The sequence below is a fragment of the Camelus bactrianus genome, chromosome 13 (genome assembly GCF_048773025.1).
Source record: "Camelus bactrianus isolate YW-2024 breed Bactrian camel chromosome 13, ASM4877302v1, whole genome shotgun sequence".
Taxonomy (NCBI): Eukaryota; Metazoa; Chordata; class Mammalia; order Artiodactyla; family Camelidae; genus Camelus; species Camelus bactrianus.
This window is the reverse complement of record NC_133551.1, coordinates 78,504,634-78,528,867: the sequence shown is the minus strand read 5'-3', so window position 1 is coordinate 78,528,867 and position 24,234 is coordinate 78,504,634. Positions and strand designations below refer to the sequence as shown.

At 65.9% G+C, this 24,234-nt stretch overlaps 1 protein-coding gene across 2 annotated transcripts in view; it reads left to right on the top strand.

The window, feature by feature from the left end:
- Nucleotides 1–24,234, top strand: part of PLCH2 (phospholipase C eta 2) — a 70,756-nt gene that overhangs the window by 29,892 nt on the left and 16,630 nt on the right. The window contains exons 1-6 of one of the 2 annotated variants that reach the window (XM_074377644.1): nucleotides 14,044–14,182; nucleotides 16,080–16,226; nucleotides 18,379–18,632; nucleotides 18,791–18,919; nucleotides 21,875–22,045; nucleotides 24,023–24,116. In XM_074377644.1, coding sequence (XP_074233745.1) covers nucleotides 14,059–14,182; nucleotides 16,080–16,226; nucleotides 18,379–18,632; nucleotides 18,791–18,919; nucleotides 21,875–22,045; nucleotides 24,023–24,116 — 919 coding nt within the window. In that variant the 5' untranslated portion in view covers nucleotides 14,044–14,058. Of the gene's footprint in view, nucleotides 1–14,043; nucleotides 14,183–16,079; nucleotides 16,227–18,378; nucleotides 18,633–18,789; nucleotides 18,920–21,874; nucleotides 22,046–24,022; nucleotides 24,117–24,234 lie in introns of those variants that run through there. The other variant, XM_074377643.1, reaches the window with a different exon arrangement.

The window sequence follows — 24,234 nt, the reverse complement described above, 5'->3', positions numbered from 1 at the left end:
TGCCACTTGCCTCTCCCTCCCCGGCTACTTCCCAAGGCAGGACGTTGCTCAGCCCGTACTGGCATGTTGAATGTGCGTCTCAGGCCGTGGGATGGGTCCAGCCACCCACGAGGACCTCCCGAGCGGCTCGATCTCTTAACAGAAGCTGTAACATTTATAGAACTCTTAAACCAACTAAGAAAGCAATGCTAAATTGGCTTCAGTGTTGAATTATTAATAAAACTTCCCCGGTGCGGCTGCTGGGCGGTGTGTCTCTCCCAGGGGCGGGGCTGTCAGCAGCGTCTCCTCACCCAAGGGGCTGCCTTTCCATCTTTCAACCTGCGCTTGGCTCTTTGGAGAGGTGAGTAAGGCGGGCCGAGCTGGCGGGTTGGGCCGTGGTGCTCACAGCCGCGGCGGCCACAGGGGCCAGTGTGACTGCTGGGGTGACCCGTCTGGAGGGGGAGCTGCAGGGGCTGTGGCCTGGGGCCTGCTCTCGGCTCTGCCTCTGCCTGGCTGTGAATCCCTTGCAAGACCTCTTTGCTCAGTTTTCCTATCGGAAAAGCAGACCTGGTGACATCCGGGGTCCCTCCTAACTCAGGCACTGGGAGGCAGCCTCGGAGAGGCAGAATCGGGGACCCCCAGAGCCCTACGCTGTGCGGCAGGTCCTGCAGCGACGGCGGGCCCTTGGCAGAGCCCCGCCAGTAACTGGGCTGCAGCCGCGAATCAGTTTCTTGCAGCGGGTCATGGGGAAGCGTTTCCTTGGAGATTTATGTAGGACAGAATCCGGAAGCCAAAATCCAAGGTGCCCCGTGGAGGTTTCTGAGGGCGTAAGTCTGCTTCTGCTCCCCCGGTGGGATGGGGATTTCTCACAGCCTCCCGCTCCTGGAGGTGGTCAGACACCCCGGCTGTGGCCACTCAGGCACCGATCAGGGCTTGCGGCCCTGAGGACAGCAAGGCAGTGCGCTTGGGGCTTGGGCCCCGTCCTCTTTGCCTGGTGGCCACCAAGAGGGCATCGCACTTGAACCTTTGGTGCGAATGGCCTGGCCCCAGCTGGGACCCCCACCTAGTGCCCACTGCTCCTCACTGCCCTGCAGACCTACCTCCACGGCCTCAGCTGGAGGCTCCGGGCCAGCCAGGACCTCAGGACAGCTGGGCCTCCCTTGGTTACACGTAGGGACGCTGAGGCCAATGGGCGGTGAGTTCCCAAGGGTCACACGGAGGCAGGTGGTTTGTTCATCCTGACACAGGCTGTGCACAGTGGTGCTGCCACTGGGCACACACACGTGCATACATACAGGCCCTCGGGGGTCCCCCTGAGACAGGAGAGGCCCTGGCCTGGTTGTGGCCCAGGTCTTGGTACCCCACCCCAGGACAGGGGCTGCCTAAATGGGTTTTTTTTGGAGATCAGAGGTGTAAGCGTTCCCTGCAGGACTGTGGAAAAAGGGGCTGCATCATATCCTTTAAGTAAATCATGAAACTGAGTGAAAGCAGGTTTCAGGGTGTGGCAGGGCGTGGAGGTCGGGGACCCATGTTCTGCCCACTGGGACGCTGGGCAGCCCCGGCCCCTCTTGGGGTCCCTGTCCAGTCTGTAGAGCAGAGCAGGGAAGCCCCCCCAGCTGAGACAGAACTAGAAGGAGACGCTGTGGGGTCTGGGGTGACAGCAGGAGACTTGGGCTGCACCTAGCATGGTGCCAGCATGAGGCGACCCACAGAGCACATGCTGGGCATTGGGGTGGCTCTGGGTGGGGAAGCCCTGCCCCTCGAGGAGGGAAGAGCTTGGCAGGGTCCTGTTGTGGTCCGGTTGTCGGGAACGGGTGGTGAGTGGCTGCCCTCCTGTGCAGAGCCAGGTCCCGGGAACACGTGTGCAGTGACCCACTGTACAGGCAAGGAACTTACAGGCCTGGCCTGGAGCTCAGGGCTTGGGGCCCAAGGTCCAGGTCAGCCCCATGTCTTAGGGCGTAGTGTCCCCTGGCCTCCTCCTGCCAATGCTTGGAAATCGAAGGACAGACCCAGCTGGAGCTCACAGCCAGATCCAGCCTCAGACTGGCCCCTGCTGGACACAGTGGTTTAGACCTGGTCCCAGAGACAGGGGTACGTGGGGTGACAGCTCCGGGCTTAGTCCCCCTCAGCTGTTTTGACCTGCAGGAACACATCCACCACTCCTGCCCTGGGCATCCAAGTCCGGGCTCTGTCCCCCGGGGTGGGGAAGCCCCTCCCTGGTAACCCCAGGACTAAGCGGGGCCCTCTGCCACCCCCCACCCCCAGGTCAGCTCCGAGGCAGGTTAGTGTAGCTGGGCCTCATCCTGGTGCAGGGCCAGGCCTGCAGGAGGGAGGGAAGGAGGCAGCTCAGGCCACAGAAGGACAGTGTGCCCCGTGGGAGGAGCAGGGCCTGGGAGGCTGGAACTGAGGCTTGAGGGCACAGGGCACCCACCCCAGAGAGAGGGGCCCACTCCCCTGTCACCTGACAGTATCTGTTTATCCCAGGCCCTCTTCAAACAAGAAGGGAGTGAAGCTCCGGGGGGCTGGGTGGCCCCTCGTCCGCGTGCAGCCCCACCCACCGCTAGCCAGGCCAAATGCTTGCAAAGGCGCAATTTTGCTTAAATGCCCAGAAAGGAGATTTAGGAGATCAGAATCTTAAGCAAATTAACATGTGCAGCGGGCAGCTTTTAATCACCACCTTTAATCGCAGACGAACAGAAACCGTCTTGCTGGGCTGTGAGCGGTGGGTGGGGCTGGCGGCACCGTTGGATTATTCATTAGAACCTGAACTTGAGTTTCATCCGGGTTCTCCGCAGGGGAGGGCTGGGGGGCGCTTTCGTGGAACCCTGCGGTCTGAACGCCCTCGCCCCATCCTCACTCTCTGGGGCCTGTCTTGGGTTTTGCCTCTCACCTCCTCTTCTGGGACTTTGGGGCTGCTGGCCCTTTCCCAGAGGGGATTGGACTTACGAAGCCCGGGGTGGGCTGCCGGGCCGCCCCTGCTCGTCTGCTCCCTGGCCCTGGTCATCTCTTGCACGTTTGCACTTCGTGCGTCTGCTTGGACTGACCCCTGCGCCTGGCCTGGTAGACCCCACCTCAGCCTTCCCAGCTCAGCTGTAGGACCCCTCCTGCCTGCGGTCTCTGCCAGCCCCTCGGACAGGCCAGGACCCTGACTGCGCTGCACATAGTAGGGCCAGTGTGGACACACGAGGGCTGCAGTGTTGGCTCAAGAGGGCAGGTCTCCAGAGCCCAGCTGGTGGCCGCTCTGACCCGGGGCCAGGGCTCCGGGAGCTGCAGCCGAGGGAGGGTGGCTCTCCCTTTAAGGGAGCTGGGCAGCGGGCCCTGGGGCCTTCTCTGAATGGGATCCAGGTGGCAGTGGTGACAGCTGACACGGCTCTCTTTCCCGTCCACACCTGGGGGCCTTGCTGGCAAGAAGCAGTCACGTCTTGGGGAGACAGCAGCTCAGAGAGCTCTGAGGAGCCCTGGGTCCTCCTGTTCAGGCCTGTCGCCTGCCTGCCCATCACCAAACTGGGCTCCCTCATCCCCGTACACCTCCTTGGGCCACCCTCTGGGCTGTGGGTCAGCCCTGCCAGACGGGGCTTCCGGCAGAAGCGGCAGCTTTTAGAACAGCACCCCAGGGACCGAGATCTCTTGTTGATCTGGGAAATGTTGCTTCCCTCAGATTCTGGACACAGCAGGTCAAACCCAAACACAGCCAGAGAGAGGCAGGCTTTGCTGGGGGTCAGGACCAGGTGGGGGCTGCCAGGCACTCTGCCCCCTGCTTGGCTCTGGGCAGGACCCAGCAGTGTGCTGGGGTGGGGGGCTATTCTCCCAGACCCCACAGGCTTCTGCAGGACCCTCACTGAAGGCCATGTGGGAGGCAGGGAGGGAACACAAGAGGGAGTTGGATGCCAAGGGGCTGGGCTGTCACCAGGAGCTCCTGGACACCCACTGTCACCTCCCACCCCTGCCCCAACAGGACAGCCACCTTGGGAGTGCTGAGCCTTCTTGGGGATTGGGTGATGTCCTGGATCCAGCCCATGTGCTGGGGGGAGGCTTTGTGCAATGCTCAGAGGGACCCTGTGGTTGTGGGGGGACGCCAGTCTGGGGGGACATTTGTCTCCTGGTAGAAAGGCCAACCTGGAGGATGGGAGAGAGGTCAGGGATGGCCGGGGTTGGTGGCCAGAGCCCCTGCTGGAGGAGTGCACAGCACTGCGCCCTCCTATGCCCCTGCCCCTGCACCCCAACCCCACCACCCTTCCCCACCCCTGCCCGGCATGCACCACCCTCACCCTCCGTGGGCCCCAGCCCTGCAGCGGCAGAGGCAGCAGCAGTGGCAGCGAAGGGTTAAGGCAGGCGGGGCTCCCACGGGAGGGGCGGTCCAGGCAGCAGCAGCAGCAGCGGCTAGGCTCAGCAGCGTGTTGATCGGGCATGGGCACCGTGCGAGGGGCACCTGGCTCAGACACGGGGACACGCGGGGCCAGCACGCCGCCCGGGGACCCCTCAGGCTGTGCAGGTAGTGGCGGGGGTGGCGCCCAAGGGCCATGGAAGCGCCTGGGGACCCCGGCGGGCTAAGCCGGGACCAAGGTAAGGGAAACAGGAGGGGCTCGAGGAAGAGGCTGTGACTGCCTCTGCGGGGAGCCCAGGGCCAGGTGCTGAGCTGCCCATCCGTGACCCACTGACCCCACGTGGGCAGTGCTTGACCCCCTCCCCCAGGGGTCTCCAGGACAACCCCGTTCCCATCAACACCTGCATAGCTCCCCCCCACATCACCCCTACCTGTGCTGGCATCTCCTTCAGAAGGGTGGAGACAATCCTGATGGGCGGCGGGAGGAGGTGCCCCGGCAGAGCCGACAGTTCCCTGACCACCAGCCTGCCCCCAGCGGACATCAGCCTCAGTGGGTGGGTCAGATCTGGGGGTGTCCTCACCTGTGGGGCCCTGGGAGCTTGCCTGTCCACCTCATCCCCATCCAGGGCGGGTGGAGCTTTTGTCAGCACCATGGACAGGGCAGCATCCACTCTCCCTGAGGGACCTGCCCTTGTTTGCTGAACACTGGCACCGGGGTGTGGACCATTTCTTGCTCAAATCTGTCACGCTATCCTGACCTGGGGGCCTGGGCACTGCCCTGGGTGGGCTCACAGGTCAGCAGGGGCCTGAGCAAAACCAAGGGGCTTGGGTGCGAGAAGGCCCCATTCTGCAGGGATGGAATGGGGCAGAGCGTCTCTGGGGCAGCCTCTGTCTGCCCCCAGCGCAGCACTTGCTCTGAACCAGGGCTGGGAGGGGAGGCCAGCGGCGTGGCTGCAGCAGGAGGAACTTGGGCCAGACAACAGAAGAACTTCCTGATTAAGGGCTGGGATTCCAAGGACAGTAGAAGCTGCTTCTGGTAATTTGTCTGAGTCCTGGTTGTCTAGGACCTGATTTGTTCTGCTCTCTGACTGACGTGGACACAAGGGAGGGACTGGGGAGCCTTGGAGAGCATGTGTAGGGAGCAGGGAAATCATTGCTAGGTGGATGGACTGAGAATGGGTCCCTGCCAGTGTCTCTGATGAGCGGTGTGACCTCAAGCAAGGCACTGGCCCTCTCTGAGCTTCTGGTGGAAGAGAGGGATTGCATGAGTTTGCCTTCATATGGTGGCTGTGAGAAGAGTGTGCCGGGCCCGTGTGTCTGCTCCAGAAATGCCTGTCCCCTCCCGGGCCACCCCTCCCGGCTGAGATGTCCTTTATGACTGGAGGACAGCGTGGCAGGTGTAGACAGGACTGGTGGTGCAGACACTCCTGGCTTGGCTGCGTGCTCAGGCCCCCACGGGGGCACCCACTCCTCGACTGCAGTCCCTAGTACGGGGCAGCGTTCACATGGGTGGGTCGTCCCTGGGCAGAGCCTGGCCCAGCCCGTTCCTGCCAATCTGGCCTGTAGAGAGCCCCGTGGACTCGGCATTCCGGGGCCAGCCCAGCCTCGGCCAGGACCACTGGGTTCAGGATGCCTCAAAGCCGCAAGGTCCGGGGAGTGTCGACACAGCCAGGGTCCACAGCCAGCGAGCGAAGAGTCTGGTCTTGGGAGGGGAGTGGGTGGCAGCAGCAGGAGTAGCTGGGAGCCCACCCTCCACGCCCCATCCTCTGGGCGGGGGGCTCGGCCAGTCTCCAGGGAGGAGGCACGCGGCATGGCCCTCCTGTGCTGGCACGAGCGTGCTGGCGGCCCCTCCCAGGGAGAGAGCAGTCTCAAATGTGCAGCTGAGGACGGAGCAGACAGTGGAGTCTTGGGTCTGGCCTCCATCTGCACAGCTAATGAGCTGATGGTGATGGTTTCGCCGCTTCTGTCACCTCTCTCCTGGAAAGACAGTGGCTGGGCCCCCGCCAGGAAGTGCCCCTGTCCTGGGGCAGGGGGTGGACGGGGGGCTGCGAGGGGCCCTCTCCTGCGCTGTGCCAAGGCCGGCCCCCCGTGCACAGAGAGCTGTCGGTGGGAGGGGCACTGAGGAAGGGGATGAGTAATCCAAAATGCCTGTTTCTTTCTGGGACTTCGCTGCCGGCCCGGCATACGTGGGCTCCCTCCGGCTGGATGGACTTCCTGTGCGGGAAAGGCCAGTGGGCGTGGGCCTCCAGGTGGGGCAGCTGACCCCTCCCCAGGATGGCCTGTTTCCCTGGCTCCTGGGGACCTGTGGAGAGAGAAAGTCACCTGCCTGGGCAGCCCTTGACCAGGGCCCCCTCCCCCACCAGGGCCGTGTGAGTGGAGGACCCCAGAATGGGGCTTTGCGTGCTGGCCAGTCGGCCAAGGGAGGAGTCAGCCCCCAGAGCCCACCTGCTTGAGCAGCACCAGGGGCCTGTGGACCCCCTCAAGCTTGGTGTCCTGGGGCGGTGCCTAGGGGAGGCTCCGTCAGCAGGCAGGTCCTTGGGAGCCGTGAGGAAGCCCCCGCCCTGACCTGGGGTCCCCCCAGGCTGCTCAGATCCAGGGACCCACAGACAGGCCTCTAGGTGACTTAGGGTGGCCCCACCTTCACACTGAGCACGAGCTGGCCCGGCCCAGGCCCTAGTCTCCATCAGCTAAGCCACTGCTTCCTTCGGAAACTCTCCCTGGTGGTCAGGCCCCTGTGGTAGAGGTGACCTGGGCTGGTTCAGGCAGCTCCTCTGGAGGGGACTCAGTGGTGGGCGTGGGGGGTCGTCACAAAGGGGAGACCCAGGGAGGGCCCACTGGCCCCACAGGGCAGGTGGCAGGGCTGGGCAGCTGGCCCAGGGCCCAGGTTGGGTGGGAGTGGGGGTCCTGCACGAGGTGTGGGAAACCTCAGGAGGCCCAACTTTCCATAACATCCTTTCTGCGCTGAGGCTCCAGGGCTCCGGGGAGCTGCCTCGAGGTGGCCGGCTGCCCTGGCTGGGAGGAGGGGCCGGGCCAGGGGACTCGGCCTTCTTCTGTTTCTCATCTCCTTGTGGCTCTGTGCCTGCTCTGCCCAGCAGCCGTCCAGCCCCACCAGCTGCTGCCGGGCCTCCCACGCTGGCCTGGGTGGGTGTGGGGTGGAGCCAGGGCCTACGTGCCAGTACCTCGAGGACCCCTCCGTCGGAGCTGCCCTGCCCGCCCTGCAGGAATCTCCGCTGCTCCCAACAGGCAGGCCAGGCTCCAACTGGTGCCTTTTCAGGAAAGCATCCCCACTCTGTGGCACCGCTGTGAGCCTCTCTCCCTCCGCAGTGCTCACCGGTGCTCCCTGGGGCCCGTCCCCAGCACAGGCAAGGCACCTGCCTCCAAAGCGGGGACATCGGCCCTCAGGCACGCCTCCCCAGCCCCCACCCGTGAGTGCACAGACGTGAGCACGGGAGCCGGGACGGAGCCCCGGGAACATGTGGACCGGGCATCTTGGAGGGCAGGAGGCCGCGGACAGCAGCTTGCAGAGAACTCCCCACAAGGACTGTAGGGCGTGACTGAGGAGTAGGGGCTGCTAGGGCTGGTGCGAGGAGGCCCCGGGCTCTGCTGGGAGGGCAGAGGAATGTTGACTATTGGGACCCTGCTGTCCTGAGGACCCCAGGCCCCCCGCGGTGCTCAGAAGGCTCTGTAATGGCATGGGGGCTCACTGCACGGGAAGGGGCTTCTCCAGGGGGCCATGCAGGACACTGGACCCCCCTACCTTAGAGAACCTCCTGTCCACCCATGCCCCCTGGGACAGCTGTGGATGGCTGCAACCAGCACAGGTGCTTCTGTCCCATCTCGCTCTGCTGGGTGGTGGACAGGGAGGCCCCGCTGGCCCTGCCTCCAGCTGATCCTGCCAGGGGCTCCTGCCACCAGCTGGGGATGGGCCAGGCAGCTGCCATCCCTGCCCAGAGCAGGAGCGGCTGGGGGCTCCTGAGAGCTGGTGGACGGTGCCGGCCCAGCCAGCTGGCCTGTTGGTGGTGGATGGAGAGTCGGCTCCCACCTTTAGGACACTCAGTCCCTGACTCCCTGAGGTCTGGGGCACAGGCCAGGAGAAGGGGTGGCGCAGAACCTGGTCTGCTGGCCCCCAGGTCCCCCTCTGGCCCTCCTCACTGCGGAGCTGGGCAATACGGGGGGGGGGGCCAGGCCCCCTGCCCACCAAATGCTGATCTCTCCCGCTGCAGGACGAGCTGCCTGCCCCGTGGAGAGGGCTCGCGGGAGGAAAAGGGCACATCCTGGCGAGGGGTGTCTCCCTCCCCGGCTGCTTCCTTGCCCCCACATTGGCCCTCAGCCCTCCCCCAGGCTTGTCTGGGACCCGGCCACACCCTGCTCTGGCTCTGCTGCCCTGCCCTCGGGCTGGCCTGGGCCCCTGTGCCCCACCCGCTCCCTGGCCCCAGGCACAGCCACCCTGGGGTCTTGCCCAGGGGGTGGGCTTGAGGGAGCCAACTCAGACTCCCTGATAAAATAAAAATAGTTGGGGAGGAGGCACCCAGACGTGCGGGGGGGACGAGCAGCTTCCCAGACGTTTAAATAATCTCCACCATATGTGAGTGGGCCTGCTCCTCCCTCCTGGAGGCGCTGCCAGGGCCGGGCCGAGGCCTGGGGGTGCTGGAGCTGGCGCAGGGGCTGGGGCAGGGCGTCTATCCCCCCCCCTCCTGTTTGCCGGAGCACAGTCTGAGCGCCCACTGTGTGCCGAGCTGGTCCTGCAGCAGAGAGCCGAGATGCAGAGCAGGGAGGAGGCTGACAGGGGCTGAGGTCCCCATGAGGGGCTGTGGCCAGGACAGAGTTGGGGGACAGGGCCAGAGAGCCTCGGGCCCCAGATGTCCCACTGTTGCTGACCGGTCTAAGTGAAGTGAACCCCGAAGGGCCCGTTTGAAGTTTCTTCGAGAAGGCAAAGAGGTATCAGAGGAGGGAGGGGCTGGAGGCAGACATGCAGGGAGAGGAGAAGGCTGGTTTGTCCCATTTGTCCCATGAAGGGCGAGGGAACAAGGCGTGTGCACCTGCTGGGGAGGGGCCCGCAGCACCTAGAAAGTCCGCGCACGTGTGTGTGTGTGTGTGTGTGTGTGTGTGTGTGTGCGTGTGTGTGTGTGTGCGCTCGCACTGGGAAGCCTGTGGGTGTAATTTGTGGGTTTTGTTGGAAGATTAAATTGATTTTCCAGCCTTCCTTGGGGGCGAGGCGGAGATGCTGGCTGCCGCTGTCCCTCGCTGCCTGCTGCGTTAGGACAAGATCAATCTCTACCGTAAAAACAAAATTAAGCTGGTGCTGCCCGGCTTCCGACTGCAAGGGCTCTTCCTCCTAGGAGCAGCGGTCACCCGTGTCCTGTGGCTGCCTGTGTCCTGTGGCCACCATCCTCTGCAGAGCTTGGGGAAGGAAGGAGTGAGGGGGCTGGGGTCACCTGCTGACAGACGGGGAACTGAGGCACGGGGCTAGACGAGGCCAGGCTGTCCGGGTCAGTGGTTCTGCCACGGTGCGGGGGCCGATGCCAGGAGGGTCCCAGGCGCCTCTTCTGTGGGTGTCCCTGTGGGGTCAGAGCACCACGGGCCTCCCTGTGCCCTCTCCCCGCCTCGGGAGGTGGCGCTCCCTGTCTGCTGGGCACCTCTGTACACCAGGCTCCCCGGGGCTGCAGCTGGAGGTGTTGGCGCTGCCTGGACAGCTGAGCCCCGGAGAACTGGCCTGCTGTGGCAGTGCTGGTGACAACCACGCCAGACACTGGCTTCGGGCCGCCTCCAGGGGCTAGCTTGGCGACCTGGCCCTGTGCTCGCTCACCCTCAAGTGTCTGCTGCGGGGGCCGGTCCCAGCAGTGCAGGGGCAGAGCCGGATGGGACGGGACATCCCCACCCAGGAGTGCCCCGGGGGTGACACAGCGTGCAGACGTGTACATGTGGTCCCGTCAAGCGGCAGCGAGGAGCCTTGAGGGAATAATTCAGGGTCACCAGACAGAGGACCAGGAGAGGGCAGTGCTGCAGAGAGGCTTGCAGGTGGTGCCCCTGGTGTGTGCCGGGCGCGCGTGAGGAGGAAGAGGCCTGGGGAGCTGCAGATGGGGGCCTGGGGACCCCCTACTCCTTCCTGACCAGGGCTGCTGGCTCCCTGTCCTGGTCTGGGGGCCCGCGGTGGTTCCAGTGCAGGGCGAGCCTCCTGTCTGGGCCTGTCGGTCAGGGTGGGACTTGTGGGGGCCCAGAGGCCAGAGGCGGCTGCTCCATTTCCACCTGAGCACCCTCACACCCAAGGGCCAGTGCAGTGCACCAGGCGTCTGGGCTCCAGCAGAGAGGCTCCCTACCCGAGGGTATGGACCACAGCTGGGGTCTGGGACCTTCTGAGACAGGGCAGCCTCCCCTGGGCAGTGTGCTGGGACCCCAGCAGTAGGGAGCGCGTTGGGTAGGGGTTGGTTGGCTCTCCTGCCGGCGTAGGGGTCGGGTGAGCCTGGCCCAGGTGTGAAAGGTGTCCCCAGGCCGCATCTGTGACCCCATTATGGGGCAGGGGTGGGGCTAAGCCCTTCTCCTTCCAGGCGTCAGAGGGTCTGCTTTCAGGCAGCCCCAGGGTGAGGGGTTTCTCAGGTCCTGGGACCTGGGCCCCCAGTGTGACTCTGAAGGGGTGGAGGGTGGGGCTGGCTCCTGCGACCACGTGTAGCTGTGGGGGTGCTAGCTGGTATGGCTGGCCTGGTGCCTTTGGGGAGCTGGTGGGGGATGGGAGGCTGGGGTGCGCCCTGCCCCCCACCTCACCATGTTCCCCCCACCTCCCTGCCCTCCCCCCACCTCCCCGTGCTCCCCCACCTCCCCATGCTCCCCCCCACCTCCCCACGCTCCCTCCCACCTCCCCTGCCCCCCACCTCCCCTCGCTCTGTGCTTCTGGTGCTGCTGCCCCTGCACCTGCTCCTGCACCTGCTCCAGGCCCGGGACTGTCAGCAGCTGTCCTGGAAGAGGGGGTGGGAGCTCGGGAGAGCAGGCAGGCAGGGTGCAGTTGCCTCCTGCTCTGAGGGCTGAGCCCTGCAGGCTTGGGGCCTGTCATGGGTTCAAGCCCAGCTTGGCGATTACCTGGGGTGTGGTCTCTGACCCAGTGTGCTCAGCTGCACCAGGGGGTGGCACAGATCACCCCCCACACCAAGTGTCCCCTCCCAGTGTCCCCAGGTCCTGGGGCCGGCTTTGTACAGTGGCTACAGTTCTCTGCCCACTTGTCTCATGGGGAGTCAGAGGGGGCTGTGGGTCACCTGGGTCCCCTGGGCAGTGGAGGGGCCCCACCAGCAGAGCCCTGGGTCAGGCCGGATTAGCTGGAACCTCATCTGCCTGGTCAGCAGAGGATTACAGCCTGGGCATCTTTGGAGCACTCAGGGAGTCTGGGGTACCGGGGCCCGGCCCCCTCAATCTGTGTCCCCTCCCAGAGCCCCTGCCCTGGCAGATGGGGGCACTCAAGGCTCCCTGTCTGATGGCTGAGAGCCCAAGGGTGTGACCTGAGGAGGGGGCTTTGGGGGTGGGAGGTAAGCATACCCCGAGTGGAGCCAGCTATGGGTGGAGGGTGCAGGGGAGAAGAACGGTGTGACCAGCTGGGAGCTGGTTTGGAGGAGCTGCAGGCTTTGGTGCAGGAGGGAATGGCCCAGGGCCGCCTAGAGGATGGGGGCAGTGACCACAGGAGGATCAGCCGCTCAGGAGGGGTGGAGTCACGCCCGGCCCAGGGCACTGAGAGTGTGCGCCATCGGGCCTCAGCCAGGCCTGTCCCTGGACCTGCCTCCTGGCTCTGGGCTGGTCCTGTTGCTCCCCTGGGGTGTCTGGGTCTCCCTCCCTCCAGAACCCCCAAGGCAAGGGGTGCCGGCAGGCCCCATCTTCCTGAGGACACCTGGGACTCCTTCCCCTTTCCCGTTCCAGAGGCGAGAAGCTCCCAAGTAGGACTGCCTCTGCGAGGGGCCGACCAGTGCCTCTTGGGCAGAGGCTCTTAACTGGGTTCTGGCGCTTGGCTTTGAGTCCGTCACAGCGGGCCTGGCCGCTGGGGCCTGGTCCTCGTGGTCAGCCCAGGCGGCCTATCGCTGTCCCCTGAGAGCCTGCTGCCACCTCCCTCCCTGACCTGGGACCTCAGCCAGTGTCCCAGGCTGCCGGCCTCTGGTGCCTCCCGTCCCTGGCTCTGTGGCCTGGGCCCCCGCCCCTCCCCTCTGCACTGGGGAGGGCAAGGTGACTGCCCCTGTCTCAGCACAGCCCGGGAGCAGTGGGATTCATGGCATGAGGATGAGGGCTTGCAAGCCCAGCACCGCTACGGGCTGCTGGGGACACAGGGACCTGTGCTGTGCCTGCGGTGCTTGGGAGGGGGCTCCGGGGGGCTGGGGGCTCGTGGGCTCAGTGGCAGGAGGACCCTGAGTTTCTGGGGACAAGGTCCCCGTCCTTGCTGCTGCCAGTTGCTGTGGCTGGGGTGGGGTCCTGCCCCTCCGGCCTTGGGTCACTGTATGCCAGGCAGGCCTTCCCTGGGAGCCTGGGATACCCAGCGGCCCCTGGCCCACGGGAGGAGGGTGTTATCACCCTCTCTGTCTCTCCTGCTTGCCCCAGAGCTGCCCATGGGGCAGACGGCTCCTTCTGGGCTCTGCTGCCCTCAGCTGCCCTTGTGTGGGCCTTAGCTGGTGTGGCCTTGACTGGACCTTGTGTCTGGTTTGCTGGAAGCGGGCACATCCACCCTGGGTCCGGTCCTCTTCCTCCAGGCCCGGTCAGTCATGAGGAGGGCAGTGGGCCCAGGCCAGCCCAGCCCCTGGGGGCAGCATTCTGCGATGAACAGCAGAGTCTGGGGGCTGCAGCTACCTGTCCGGGTCCTGGGGCTGGATGAGGGAGGCAGGCATGGCTACCCCCAGGCTTGGGGGACCCGCACACTTCAGCCAGTGCCGGGAGTCACAGCCGAAAGGGGCGCAGCGTGGCCTGGGTCCTCCCTGGGTCAGACAGGCCTGGCCAGGCAGCCCCACCCCAACTCGGCTCCAGGTCTCCAGCCCACGGGGAGCGGGGGCGGGAGGGCAGGATACTGCTGCTCTGTCTCAACTCCTGGCCCACAGGGTCTTCAGGAGACCACTCAGAGCTCCCCGTGAGTACTGCAGAGGTGGGGTGAGAGCAGAGGCTTCTTCTGGGGCTTGGGCGGCGATGGTGCAGGGCATCAGTGTGGAGAGGATGGTGGGGAGGCCGCCCCCAATGGGGTCCCATGAGAACCGTCTCTCCAGGCCTCACAGATGTGCTCTTTGGGTCCTCAGGGAGGCCACCCATCTGTCCAGCCTGTCGTTACTCAGCCGGGGTGTGGGGGCTGGTGGCCTGGGGCCTTGGACGACACTGCCACCTGCCCAGTGCCCTCCTGGTCCCCAGCTGGGAGTTCCCTTGGCCTAAATCCTCTGGCCAGCTGGGCTGGGTCCAGGCTGGATTAATGCAGGGGGTTGGGCAAAGGATGGGCGGGGCTGGCTGCGGCACTGCGGCTCCCCCGCCTCCAGACCCTGGGATGCTGCTTCTGCTGGGACCCCCCTGCGGCCCGGCTGCGTGGGCGGGTGGACTGGCCTGGGGGCCGTTTGGGACAGCAGGTGACAGTTGGGCCAATGCCAGAGGGGCCTGGGAGCAGCCCTTCGGGGGCCTCAGAGGGAAGTGAAGGGGAGGAAGAAGCAGAGGAGAGAAGGGGACTGCCCTCCCCTGGCTGATCTGCTGCTGAGGTGGGGTGGGGGGTGCTGGCCCTCTCTGGCCTCCGGGAGCACACCCTTGGCCATCATCGAGGCATGTCCGTCCTCTGGCCGTTTATCCCCAGCCGGACCAAGGGAACAGTGGCCTGCCTGGCAGAGGCCTTCCTCTGGGTCAGCGGGAGCGTGGCTGTGTCCCCGCGGTGGCAGCTTGGCCCACTAGGTAAGGGGGCTGGCCTGCCCGGTCATCTGGGACAGGGACTGGCCTGATCCTCCCTGGCCAGAGCCCCACCCAGCCCCAGGGTCACAGGACCAGGTGGGTGGGGGCTGCTCCTGGGGGTGTGCAGGTCCCAGGGGCTTTCACCCAACCCCCCACTCAAACCTGTAACCTCCTGACCCCTCAGGTTTCCCTGTGGGGTCATGGGGTCCCAGCAGCATCCCCATGCCTGCGTCTCTGACCCTGACTCGGCCTGGAGGCAGAACCCCAGCCGGGCAGTGGGGAAGGAGGGGGTGAAGGAGTCGAGGGGAAGGGGGGTGCGGGTGGGGCCCCGGTGGATGTGCTGGGGGCCGTCAGGCAGCTCCAGAGCTTTCTCTGAGGGGGGTTTCTGGTTCTTTGGGGGCAGTGGCACCTTCAGCCCAGGTGGGGTGAGGCCAGCACGTGATGGCCCTTCGAGGCAGGCAGACTGCCCTTGGCTGCTGTGAGACTCCGGCAGGTGATGGGAGGGTGGCATGTCTGTCTTGGGGGGCGGGGGCGGCCCACAGAAGGCCCGTTCGGGTCTATCCTCCTGCCCCGCCGGGCCTCTGTTCCAGCTGGCAGATGGGGCCTGGTCCAGGTGCCACCTTCCGGAATCTTGTTCCAGGCCTCTGGGGCCTGGCTCTGCCCTGTCTCCTGCCTCACCCCTCCCTCCTGCTGCCTGCGTCCCATGGTGCTGGGTCCTTACCTCCCGAAGTCTCCCGTGGAGCCCAGCCTCCCTGGGTACCACTCCCTGCGCTGCCCCCACCCTCCGCAGTGTCTGCAGTTCAAGGTCAGGGATTGGCTTCCTCCGAGAAGTCCTCACTGACTGATCCCCGAGGCTGGCGCTGCCCGTGGGCGGCGAGCACTGCCTGAGGGTCCCTCACTGGGGGACCTCGTGGGTTTTATTACTGTTCACTACGTGTGCCCTGCGCTTTCTGCGGCAGTTGTGAAGGGTCCGATGGGGCCAGGATGGAAATGTGCCTGGGCCCAGTCCGCTGACCCTGGCCTGGACTTCCAGACCCCGCAGCCTCTCCAGCCCCGGGTGCTGCTGTCCTGGTGGGCACCCCCCTCCACTGGGACCTGGGAGCAAGCTGCAGGGAGGCTGGATGCACAGAAGGGTTGGGGGGAAAGGCAGGTGGGCGCATGAAGGGGAAGGGTTTGGGCTTGGAGCACATTTGAGGTGCCGCACCTTCCCAGACCCACGCCTTTGCACGGGGCCATGGCCTCCGGGGTGGACGTGTGTGGGGTCCCCCTATGGCACATGGGAGGAAGGCGGCTATCCTGAGGACGCCACAGGAAGCAGGTGCGGGCTCCCAGGAGCAGCCTATGGCTGGGCCAGCAAGCCAGGCTGGGCGCCGTGGGGGCCGCCTGCCTGCTACCCCCCTCGAGCCCATGCTGTGCCTGGCACGGAGGCCTCGTTAGGCAGCGGCTCCTGAGAGCCGGCTCTGCACCCTGTCCATGTGTCCTCCCGTGTGTCATAGCCTTTGGGCAGGTCATGCTGGTGGAAGGTGGGTGGGACGGCCTCTGAAAGCAGGCAGAGCCAGGGAGGAGCAGGGGCCCGGCTGGCACCTCTCCTGGCCCTCAGGCCCCAGACTGTTGGGAAGGCGGTAGGAGCCCAACTGGGCAGAATCAGCCTGACCCTCTGTGTGGACTCGCCCTCGAGCGGGGTCCCAGATTGACGTGTGACCTGAGCCGGCACCTGGGGGTCTGAGTTTGGTTCCCTGGTGGGGGGTGGGTGGATGGGTGGTCTCTGCACCCCCCTGAGCATGCGGGGTGGGGGCATGAGGCTGCGGTGAGTCAGGGGAGCGGCTGCAGTGCTCACGGGTGCCCCGTCTGTCTGTCCCTGTGCTGGTCTGTCCCTGTGCTGGGGTCCTCGGGCCCGCAGTGGAGCGGTGCATGAGCGCCATGCAGGCGGGGACGCAGATGGTGAAGCTCCGGGGCAGCTCCAAGGGCCTGGTCCGCTTCTATTTCCTGGACGAGCATCGCTCCTGCATCCGCTGGCGGCCCTCCCGCAAGAACGAGAAGGCCAAGAGTGAGTGGGGAGCTCGGGGGCGGGGTGAGGCGGGGGGGCCAGGCCAGCACCAGGGGGCAGGGGTCCCTCCCAGAGCAGCCACTGCGCAGCTGAAGGGGAGTCTCCAGCTGGCTCCGGGCCTGGCACTTGGGCTCAGCTGGCTTCGGAGCTCCAGGGTGACCCTGGACAAAGGGGTAGGGGAGGGCCCTGGCCCTGCTGCCCACCTAGCAGGGCCCTCTGGTGCTTGGTGGAGACTGAGCAGCTCCTGCGCCCTGTGATGGGCTGAGAGGCCGAAGGACCTTCATCATGCTGGGGAGGTGAGACCACTCTTGAACAGAGAGAGGGACCCCGCCAGGCACCCTGCGGGGGGGACCTCGGGGCCCAACGCTGGCCCAGGCCGCCTGGGGTGCGAGCAGCTGGCAGGGTTGTGGAGGCTGCAGGGCGCGCCTGGAGGGGCATGGCAGGGGTGTCCTGAGCTGTGAGGATTTGTGCAAGGACCAGGCGGTGGGGCCTGCGGGTCAGGAGGAGACACAGAGCAGTCCTCATAGGTGGGAGAAGGGACCCTACCTCCCTTCCTCTGGCTTTGGCGACTGAAGAGACTCAGGCGTGCCCGGGCAGGGCCTCAGCCCCGTGGTTGCTAGGGGTACTGCCGCCACAGGCCCAGGAGAGAGCCACGCCCTGGAGCACCCTGGGAGGGTGTCTTGGAGGAGGGGCCTGGGGCTGCCCTGGGGCCCCGGGGAGGTGGAGCCGCCGTGTGCTGTGCAGGCAGGAAGGAGGAGCCCCTGTGCCCCCGGCCAGAGCGCCTGCTCCATGCTGAGCACTGCTCCTGGCTTGGACATCCTGAGGGAACTTGGCCGACATGAAGCTGGTCTCTGAGTGTGAGGTGGGCGACACCACCTAACGTGGGATAACTTCACATCGTGTTGAGTGATGAGGAAAACAGGATGGCGCATAGAGGGGACGGGTGGGTGGAGGTCATGGAGGCTCCTCTGGGGGTGGGGTGATAGGGCAGAAACCAGCAGGAGGGACTGAGGGAGACAGCTGGGAATTTAGAGCTGATTGGCCCAGGGGTCCCTGAGAGGGAGGAACACGGTGTAGGGGCAGCTGTTTCCTGACTGTCAGCTCCCCCTAATCTGGAGCCCAAAACCCCTGCCTCCCTGCTATGAACACACGGTGCACCCAGGGAGGTGGAGAGGGCAGCTCCAGGAAGGGGGCTTTGCATGGCTGGGGGAGCAGGGGAGGCAGGAGCTCCCGGAGAGGGGGTCGTGGGGGCCGAGGACAGAGGGGGAGGCCACCCCCCACTGCACGGGTGGGGAAGCCCCACTGTCGTTGCACTGGACACGGTAACGCCCAGAATGGTGCCAAGCTTGCCCCAGTGAGGCGTGGGAGACGCGCACGGGGTGTGGGCGGGGGTCCGGGCTGTACTGAGCCCAGGCTGCCTGCCTCCCAGGGAGGATGCTGGCCACGCGTGCCCGCACATCTGCGAGGGGCCCTGCCATGTGCACGAGCGCAGACCCTAGAAGCATCCTTTTGAGCTCATCTACTCGTGGAAATTCAGCTTCTGAACGGAGGCTCTGCGCGCCCCAGGCGCTGTGGCCTCTAATGAAAATCTTGATGGAGCCTGAGCTGGTGCACACAAAAGCTGGACTCTGCGGCACCCTGGCCCCCCACCCACTGGTGCCAGAGTTCATTACTGAGGTGGCCACTGGATCTCGGCCGTGCCGGCCCGTGATTGTCTTCTCGGAACGGATAGACACGCTGGCCGAGCTTGACGGATGGAATTAGCTTGTCTGGGCCGCCTCACTCCGCAGGCCTGGCTGGATGCAGAAGCTGGACCTGGGGGGCTCTCGGGGGGAGGCAGCTCCTCTCCGTCTTACATTCCCGAAGGGCGGGCGAGCAGACCTGATGGTCAGGGTGGAGCGGGGAGAGGCGGCTCACCAGCAGGTTTGCATCTCTTCCTCCTCCTGCCTGGTGGGCCCCTTGAGCCGCCCCTCCCCAGCACCCCAGCCTCCCACGGGAAGGGAGACCCCGGGGGCACCAGCCTTGCTGCCCATGGGCTGAGCGGGGCAGAGGGCGTTTGTGCTGAGCTGCTGCTGTGACAGCGCGGGGCCGCGGCTGGGGGACGCCTGGCCCCGGGGAGGCTGTGACTGTGCCGCCCCCGCCCCGCCCGCAGTCTCCATCGACTCCATCCAGGAGGTGAGCGAGGGGCGGCAGTCGGAGATCTTCCAGCGCCACCCCGACGGCAGCTTCGACCCCAACTGCTGCTTCAGCATCTACCACGGCAGCCACCGGGAGTCGCTGGACCTGGTCTCGCCCAGCAGGGACGAGGCGCGCACCTGGGTCACCGGCCTACGCTACCTCATGGCCGGCATCCGGGACGAGGACAGCCTGGCGCGCCGCCAGCGCACCAGGGACCAATATCCTTGGGTGCAGGGCAGGCCCCAGGACGGGCACCCCCGTCCAGCGCGGGTGGGGCTCCCGGCCCTGGCTGGCCCACGGATCTGGGGGAGGGGCTCTTTCCTGCCCAGGGAGAGGTGGGTGGCGGCCCTGCTGGACCCTCTTTGGCCCCTAACTTGGCCCCAAAGTGGCTGAAGCAGACGTTTGACGAGGCTGACAAGAACGGGGATGGCAGTCTGAGCATCGGCGAGGTCCTGCAGCTGCTGCACAAGCTGAATGTGAACCTGCCCCGGCAGAGGGTGAAGCAGATGTTCAAGGTGAGGCTGGTGGGGCTGCCCGGGGCCCAGGCCCAGGGACGCTGCGCAAGCGTGGGCTCCCGGGGCGCAGGTGTGTGCGTCCAGGAGCGGCTGGCCCGGTCCCAGCTGCAGGAGGGGCGGGGGAGGCAGCTCGGCCAGCCGTCCTGGGCCTCTGGGGGGCGGCGGTCGGATGCCCCAGGTTGCCACCTCTTGCAGCTGTGCAGGCACCACTGTAGCGGCTCCCAGGGCCTCCCCAGGCCAGTGGCCGTCTGGGCAGGCGCGGGGTCAGTGAGGGAAGCCACCCACAGGAGGCTGCACCCCTCTCCCGCCCCTCCTACAGCTGCCCAGCCTTCATGGGGTGCACCGGCCCTGCCCTGTGGGCCGCAGCTCCAGTTACCCATCCCTGGAGCCTCTGGCCCCCAGCTACCCTGGTGTGAGCACCTAGGAAAATGCATCCGCAAGCTGAGCAGCAGCCCTTACTGTCTGTGATCAGCTTGTCTCGTTCTGGAACCCTTGCTGGGACGGGGGTGGGGGATGCGCGATGCTGTGTCAGCGGGTCCCCGTTCATGGGACTGGGCCAGCAGACCCTGCCCTCCGTCCTCGCTTGTCTTGCTGCTGCCTGGAAAGAGTGTTCCGTGAGCATGACCCAGGCCCCACACCCCGACACACACACACGCACACACACATGCACGCGCACACATGCACACACGCACGCTCGCTTGCACACACAGCCAACTGCTCCACCGGGCGTGGCCCCTGGAGGCTCCCTCCTGTGCTCTCACGACGGGCAGGAGGTCATGCTCAGCTGCTCTGAGCCTCGGGTCTGTGTGCGCACGGTGGGCTGTGCGGAGGAGCAGGATGCTCTCAGACTGCTGCAGCAGGACTGGGCTGGGGGCTCGCAGGGCCCCTCCTGGAGGCCCCAGGGGGCAGAGCCTGTCTGGGCAGTGAGGATCAGGCAGACGGCTCAGGCTCACAGAGCAGCCCACCAGTTGCCTGCCTCCCCTGCCTCCAAGGGCAGCTGTGGGGTCAGCAGCCCCTTCCAGGCCCGTGAGGCTGTGCCGGGCAATAGGCTGGCTTAGGACCCGGGGCTCAGATGACCCTCGGAGGCAGGACGAGAGATGAGGGCCCCTCACAGAGAGGGTGTGAGTGCTTGCTGCCTCCTGGGGCCTGAAGGTCCGCTGTGAAGTCCTGGCTTGAACATGCCCCCTTGGGGTGGGTGTAGCTCAGCGGTAGCACGCACGAGGTCCTGGGCTCAATCCCCAGCACTGCCATCTAGAAAAGAGGGGAAAATGAATAACCCTAGTTACCTCCCTCCTGCCCCCTCCCCAAAAGTGGTGTAAGTGTTAGTGATGGAGTCTTGACCGTGCTGGTGGTTTCACTGGTGCAGACGTCTATCGAGACGCATCAAGTTGTACATCTGAATTACGTGCAGTTTACTCTGCAGGAATCATGCCACAGTAAAGGTATTAGAAAATACATAGCGTGGAAAAAAAAAAAGAAAGAAAATGCCCCCGGCCGGGAGCCCTGGGAAGCCCCTGCCCCTCCTGTAAGGAGGCTGGACTTCTTTCTCGTGCGCCGTCTAGGCTCGGGGGGCTCCCCCAAAGCCCTCTGACCAGCTCCGGGCCTGGCTGCGTCTGGGCTGCATCCAGGCCACCTGGAGGAGGCCTCTGGGTCCTGCAGGCGGGCCGGCTCAGAGCCGGCCCCCGAGAGGCGCGAGCAAGGGCCTGTTGGCCAGGAGCTCCTGACCCCAGACCCCAGGCAGCCGTTGTCCCCGGTGGCCCCAGGTGCCTAGGCCTCCCTGCCCGTGGGCATGGCTGCCCCCTGCAGACACTCTGGAGCCCAGGGACGCAGGGCAGACCTCCAGCCGGCCGAGTGGCTCTGATAATTTGCATCAGTTTTATTGTCGAGAGATCTCAGTATCGTTCCCCCTGCCTTGAGCTGCCTAATCAAAGGAGAGGTCACTGTGGTGGGCAAAAGGGCGTAATTTCGTTAAGTCTAAAACCCCAGTGCGGGGGAGGCGTGGCCCGGCCTGGCCCTGGCCCTCACCCTAGTGGGTGCCCTGGGCCGGCTCTGAGCCCAGCTCAGCGGAGCGGCTCCGGCCGGTGGGTGCTTTCAGCCGTGGCGGTCTCCCTTGTGGGGAGAAGAGCGCAGAGCCTGTGGAGGGTGTTTCTGGGGCTGAGGGGCCAGGTCCGTCCTCTTGGGCTCCTGGGGGCCTCTCATCACAGAGCATTTTGAGTCGCCGCCTCGGACGTGCCGCCCGCAGAGCCCAGTGGGAGGTCGGGGCGGCCTGCGGGCATCTCTGCCCAGCTCCAGCCACGGCCTCTGGGGAGGGCTACCAGCCCGGTTCTGTCCCAAAGAGCCCTTGACCCTCAGTGAGGGCCCTGCCCTGTCCATCCTGCCAGCTCTTGGACACAGGGCTGCCCTCAAACCTGGAATGGACACTGGGGTCCTCGTCTGGCCTCTGCTGGGCCCTGGAGCAGGTGGCTGTGGGCTAGCCCCTCCTACCACCTGACCCTGTCCCAGCCTCAGCACGGGCACCTGGAGAGGGCACTCTGGCCCTGGAGTGAGACGCTGGGGTCCTGCTGGGTGCCCACCTCAGTGCCAGGCCACAATGCGGGGCAAAGATGGCGGCCAGGAGCACCAGCCAGGGCCAGCCTTCCGGGGAGCCTCTCTGGGGTCGGGGACATGGGGCTGGCTGTGGCCTTCCGGCTTCAGATGCAGGTTGCCCTTGGGAGGCTTGGAGGCAGGCAGGTGGGGTCTGTGTTAGCAGGTCACTCAGTGGCTTCTTGGTGGGAGAGTCGGAGGGGAGCCCAGTGAAGACGGCACTGCGGGGCTTGGCGAGTACCCATGAACCCACAACATGGGTAGTGACATTGGCAAGGGGCGGGGGCAACGTGACTCAGGGTGGACCGGAGGCCCCCTCGTGGTCGGGGCCCAAGGTGGGACACTTGGGGACCCAGAGGCCTCCCCTTACAGGAAGCGGACACGGACGACCAGCAGGGGGCGCTGGGCTTCGAGGAGTTCTGCGCCTTCTACAAGGCGATGTCCACCCGCCGGGACCTCTACCTGCTCATGCTGGCCCACAGCGGCCACAAGGACCACCTGGATGCCGCCGACCTGCAGCGCTTCCTGGAGGTGGAGCAGAAGGTGCGGGCTCCCCAGCAGGAGCGGTGGTCCTGGGGGACGTGGCCTCACCTCATTTGGGCACTTGCATCCGTCTGTGGTGTGGCTGAGGGCTGGGGGAAGGGTGGACACCAGCCTGGCACTCGAGGTCCCCTTACCGGACCTGCCTTGCTGCCCGTTGCGGCCCCGCCAGCCCGTTCCAGGGTGTGTCCCACAGGAGCCACAAGCAGGTGGGGAAGGTGGGTGGCCCAGCCTGACCGTGGCCCCCTGGAGCTTCCAGAGGGGAGCCCATGGTCCTGTTTTAGTGTTGAGCATCTCCTGGGACCAGGGTTCCATGGCCCAGCCTTTCCACCAGGTCCTGCCACGGGGGCCCAGCTCACACCCAGAGCCCTGGGCCCACTCCCCTCAAACGCTTGTCCAGCAGACACACAGAGGGCTCTGGGGGCTGGCAGGGTGTCCTGTCTATTTCCCTCGACTCCGAGCTGCTCCCTGGGCTCTGCCTCTCTTGGCCTGGGCCTGGGCAGTGACCAGGTCCTGCCCATTCCGGTGGACGGAGGCTGGCAGTCTGTGGTGGGGGAGGGGAGGCATGCTCAGACCTCAGACAGCGTGCGGCCCCACCCCCAGGCTGAGAGGGAGTAACTCCTGGGACCCTGACTGACCCACTTTTGGGTGAGAGTGGAATTTGGGGGCAACCTTCAGGCCCCCCGCTGTCTCTGGGACCAGACAGCCTCAGGGGACTGCTCAGGGCCCTCCACCGCTCCTTTCGCCTCCACGGCTGCTCCTGGGCCCCTGGGCAGGGCTGGGTGCTGGGCATTGGGAGCAGCGGCTGGAAGCTGCGGGACCCAGGCTGGTCTGGGTGCTGTCTGTCCGGGACCTGCCCTCACCAGGGCCCCACGAGGCCGCACCAAACCCAGGGCATGACTCAGGGGCTGTCTCCCCAGAATGTGCTTTCAAGGTCCCTCAGTCTTCTGGGACTCTGTTCCTGTGGCAGCCCACCTGCCTCCCCCCAGTCGTGCTGGTGGGAGCACTGGGGGCTTGCCCAGGTGGGAGATGCTCAGGGCAACTCGCTCCCAGCCTGGCCACTGGAGTGCGGCTGGGGCCCTCTGTCCCAACAGCTGGTGTGCCCAGGGTGGGGAGAAGGAATGTGGCTTGGTTTGGGACGGGCAGAACTGACCCACCCGTTGCTCCCTGACCTTCGCCCTAAGCTTTGCAGAACTACCCCCACAGTCTGGGGCCAAAGCTGTCCACCAGCTGGGTGGCTGGAGCTCTGACCCCTGGACTCTGGACCTCTGGGGGCCACAGCTGCTCCGAGCTCTGGCCTCATTTGCCCTTCTGCCTCCACTGCCCATACCCACCCCCTCATTCCTGGGGTTGGCCAGGAGGCCCCGTTGGTGGGCCTGCCTCCGGGAGCTGGGGGGTCCCGGCCTGGGCTGCACTCGGGGCCCTGGGAGGTCGCTCAGCCTCTGGCGCGCAGATGGGCACAGCCGCTGCGGCCTTGGCTGCCACACGCAGCCTTCTCGCCAGGGACTTGGGCAGGCAGCAGGGGGCCAGGAGAGCCCCCCGGGCTCTTCCAAGGTGGGACGTGGGGCCGGGCTCTCCTGCGCCTTCTCCCACCAGGCCTGCTCCCTGCCGGCCCACCCTGGTCCACGGTTCTCAGGACCCCTCACACAGCGGGGTGGGGGGTGGCCCAGCCGAGGAGGCCAAAGACCCCTCCCCTGCCGAGGACCGCAGTAGCGCCAGCTCTTCCAAAGCCATGTGACCCACTGGTAGTCTGCTGGCCCCTGAGTCTCCGGTGACAATGAGGGTGGCCAGTGAGCCCCCAGAGCGGGTAGCACGCTGCAGCGACCAGAGCCTCAGCCTTCTGTGGTCAGCCCCATGCGGTACAGTGGTCAGAGAGCAGGCGGAAGGCGGTGGCCGTTCTGGAGCGGAGCGAGGGGCTACCTGGGGCTGGCCCCGGCCAGAGATGGGCCAGCCTGGGCTCAGGCCCCTGCTCTGGCCTAGATGACGGGTGTGACTCTTGAGAGCTGCCGCGACATCATTGAGCAGTTTGAGCCCTGCCCAGAGAACAAGAGGAAGGGGGCGATGGGCATTGATGGTGAGTGGGCGCGCGCTGGGCCAGCCTTCCTGCCGGGCCCGCGGGGCGCTGATGGGCGGCCTGTGTGCCAATCCACGTGGCGTGGGGGCGGGGGTCCTGGGATGAGCCCGGCGGTAGG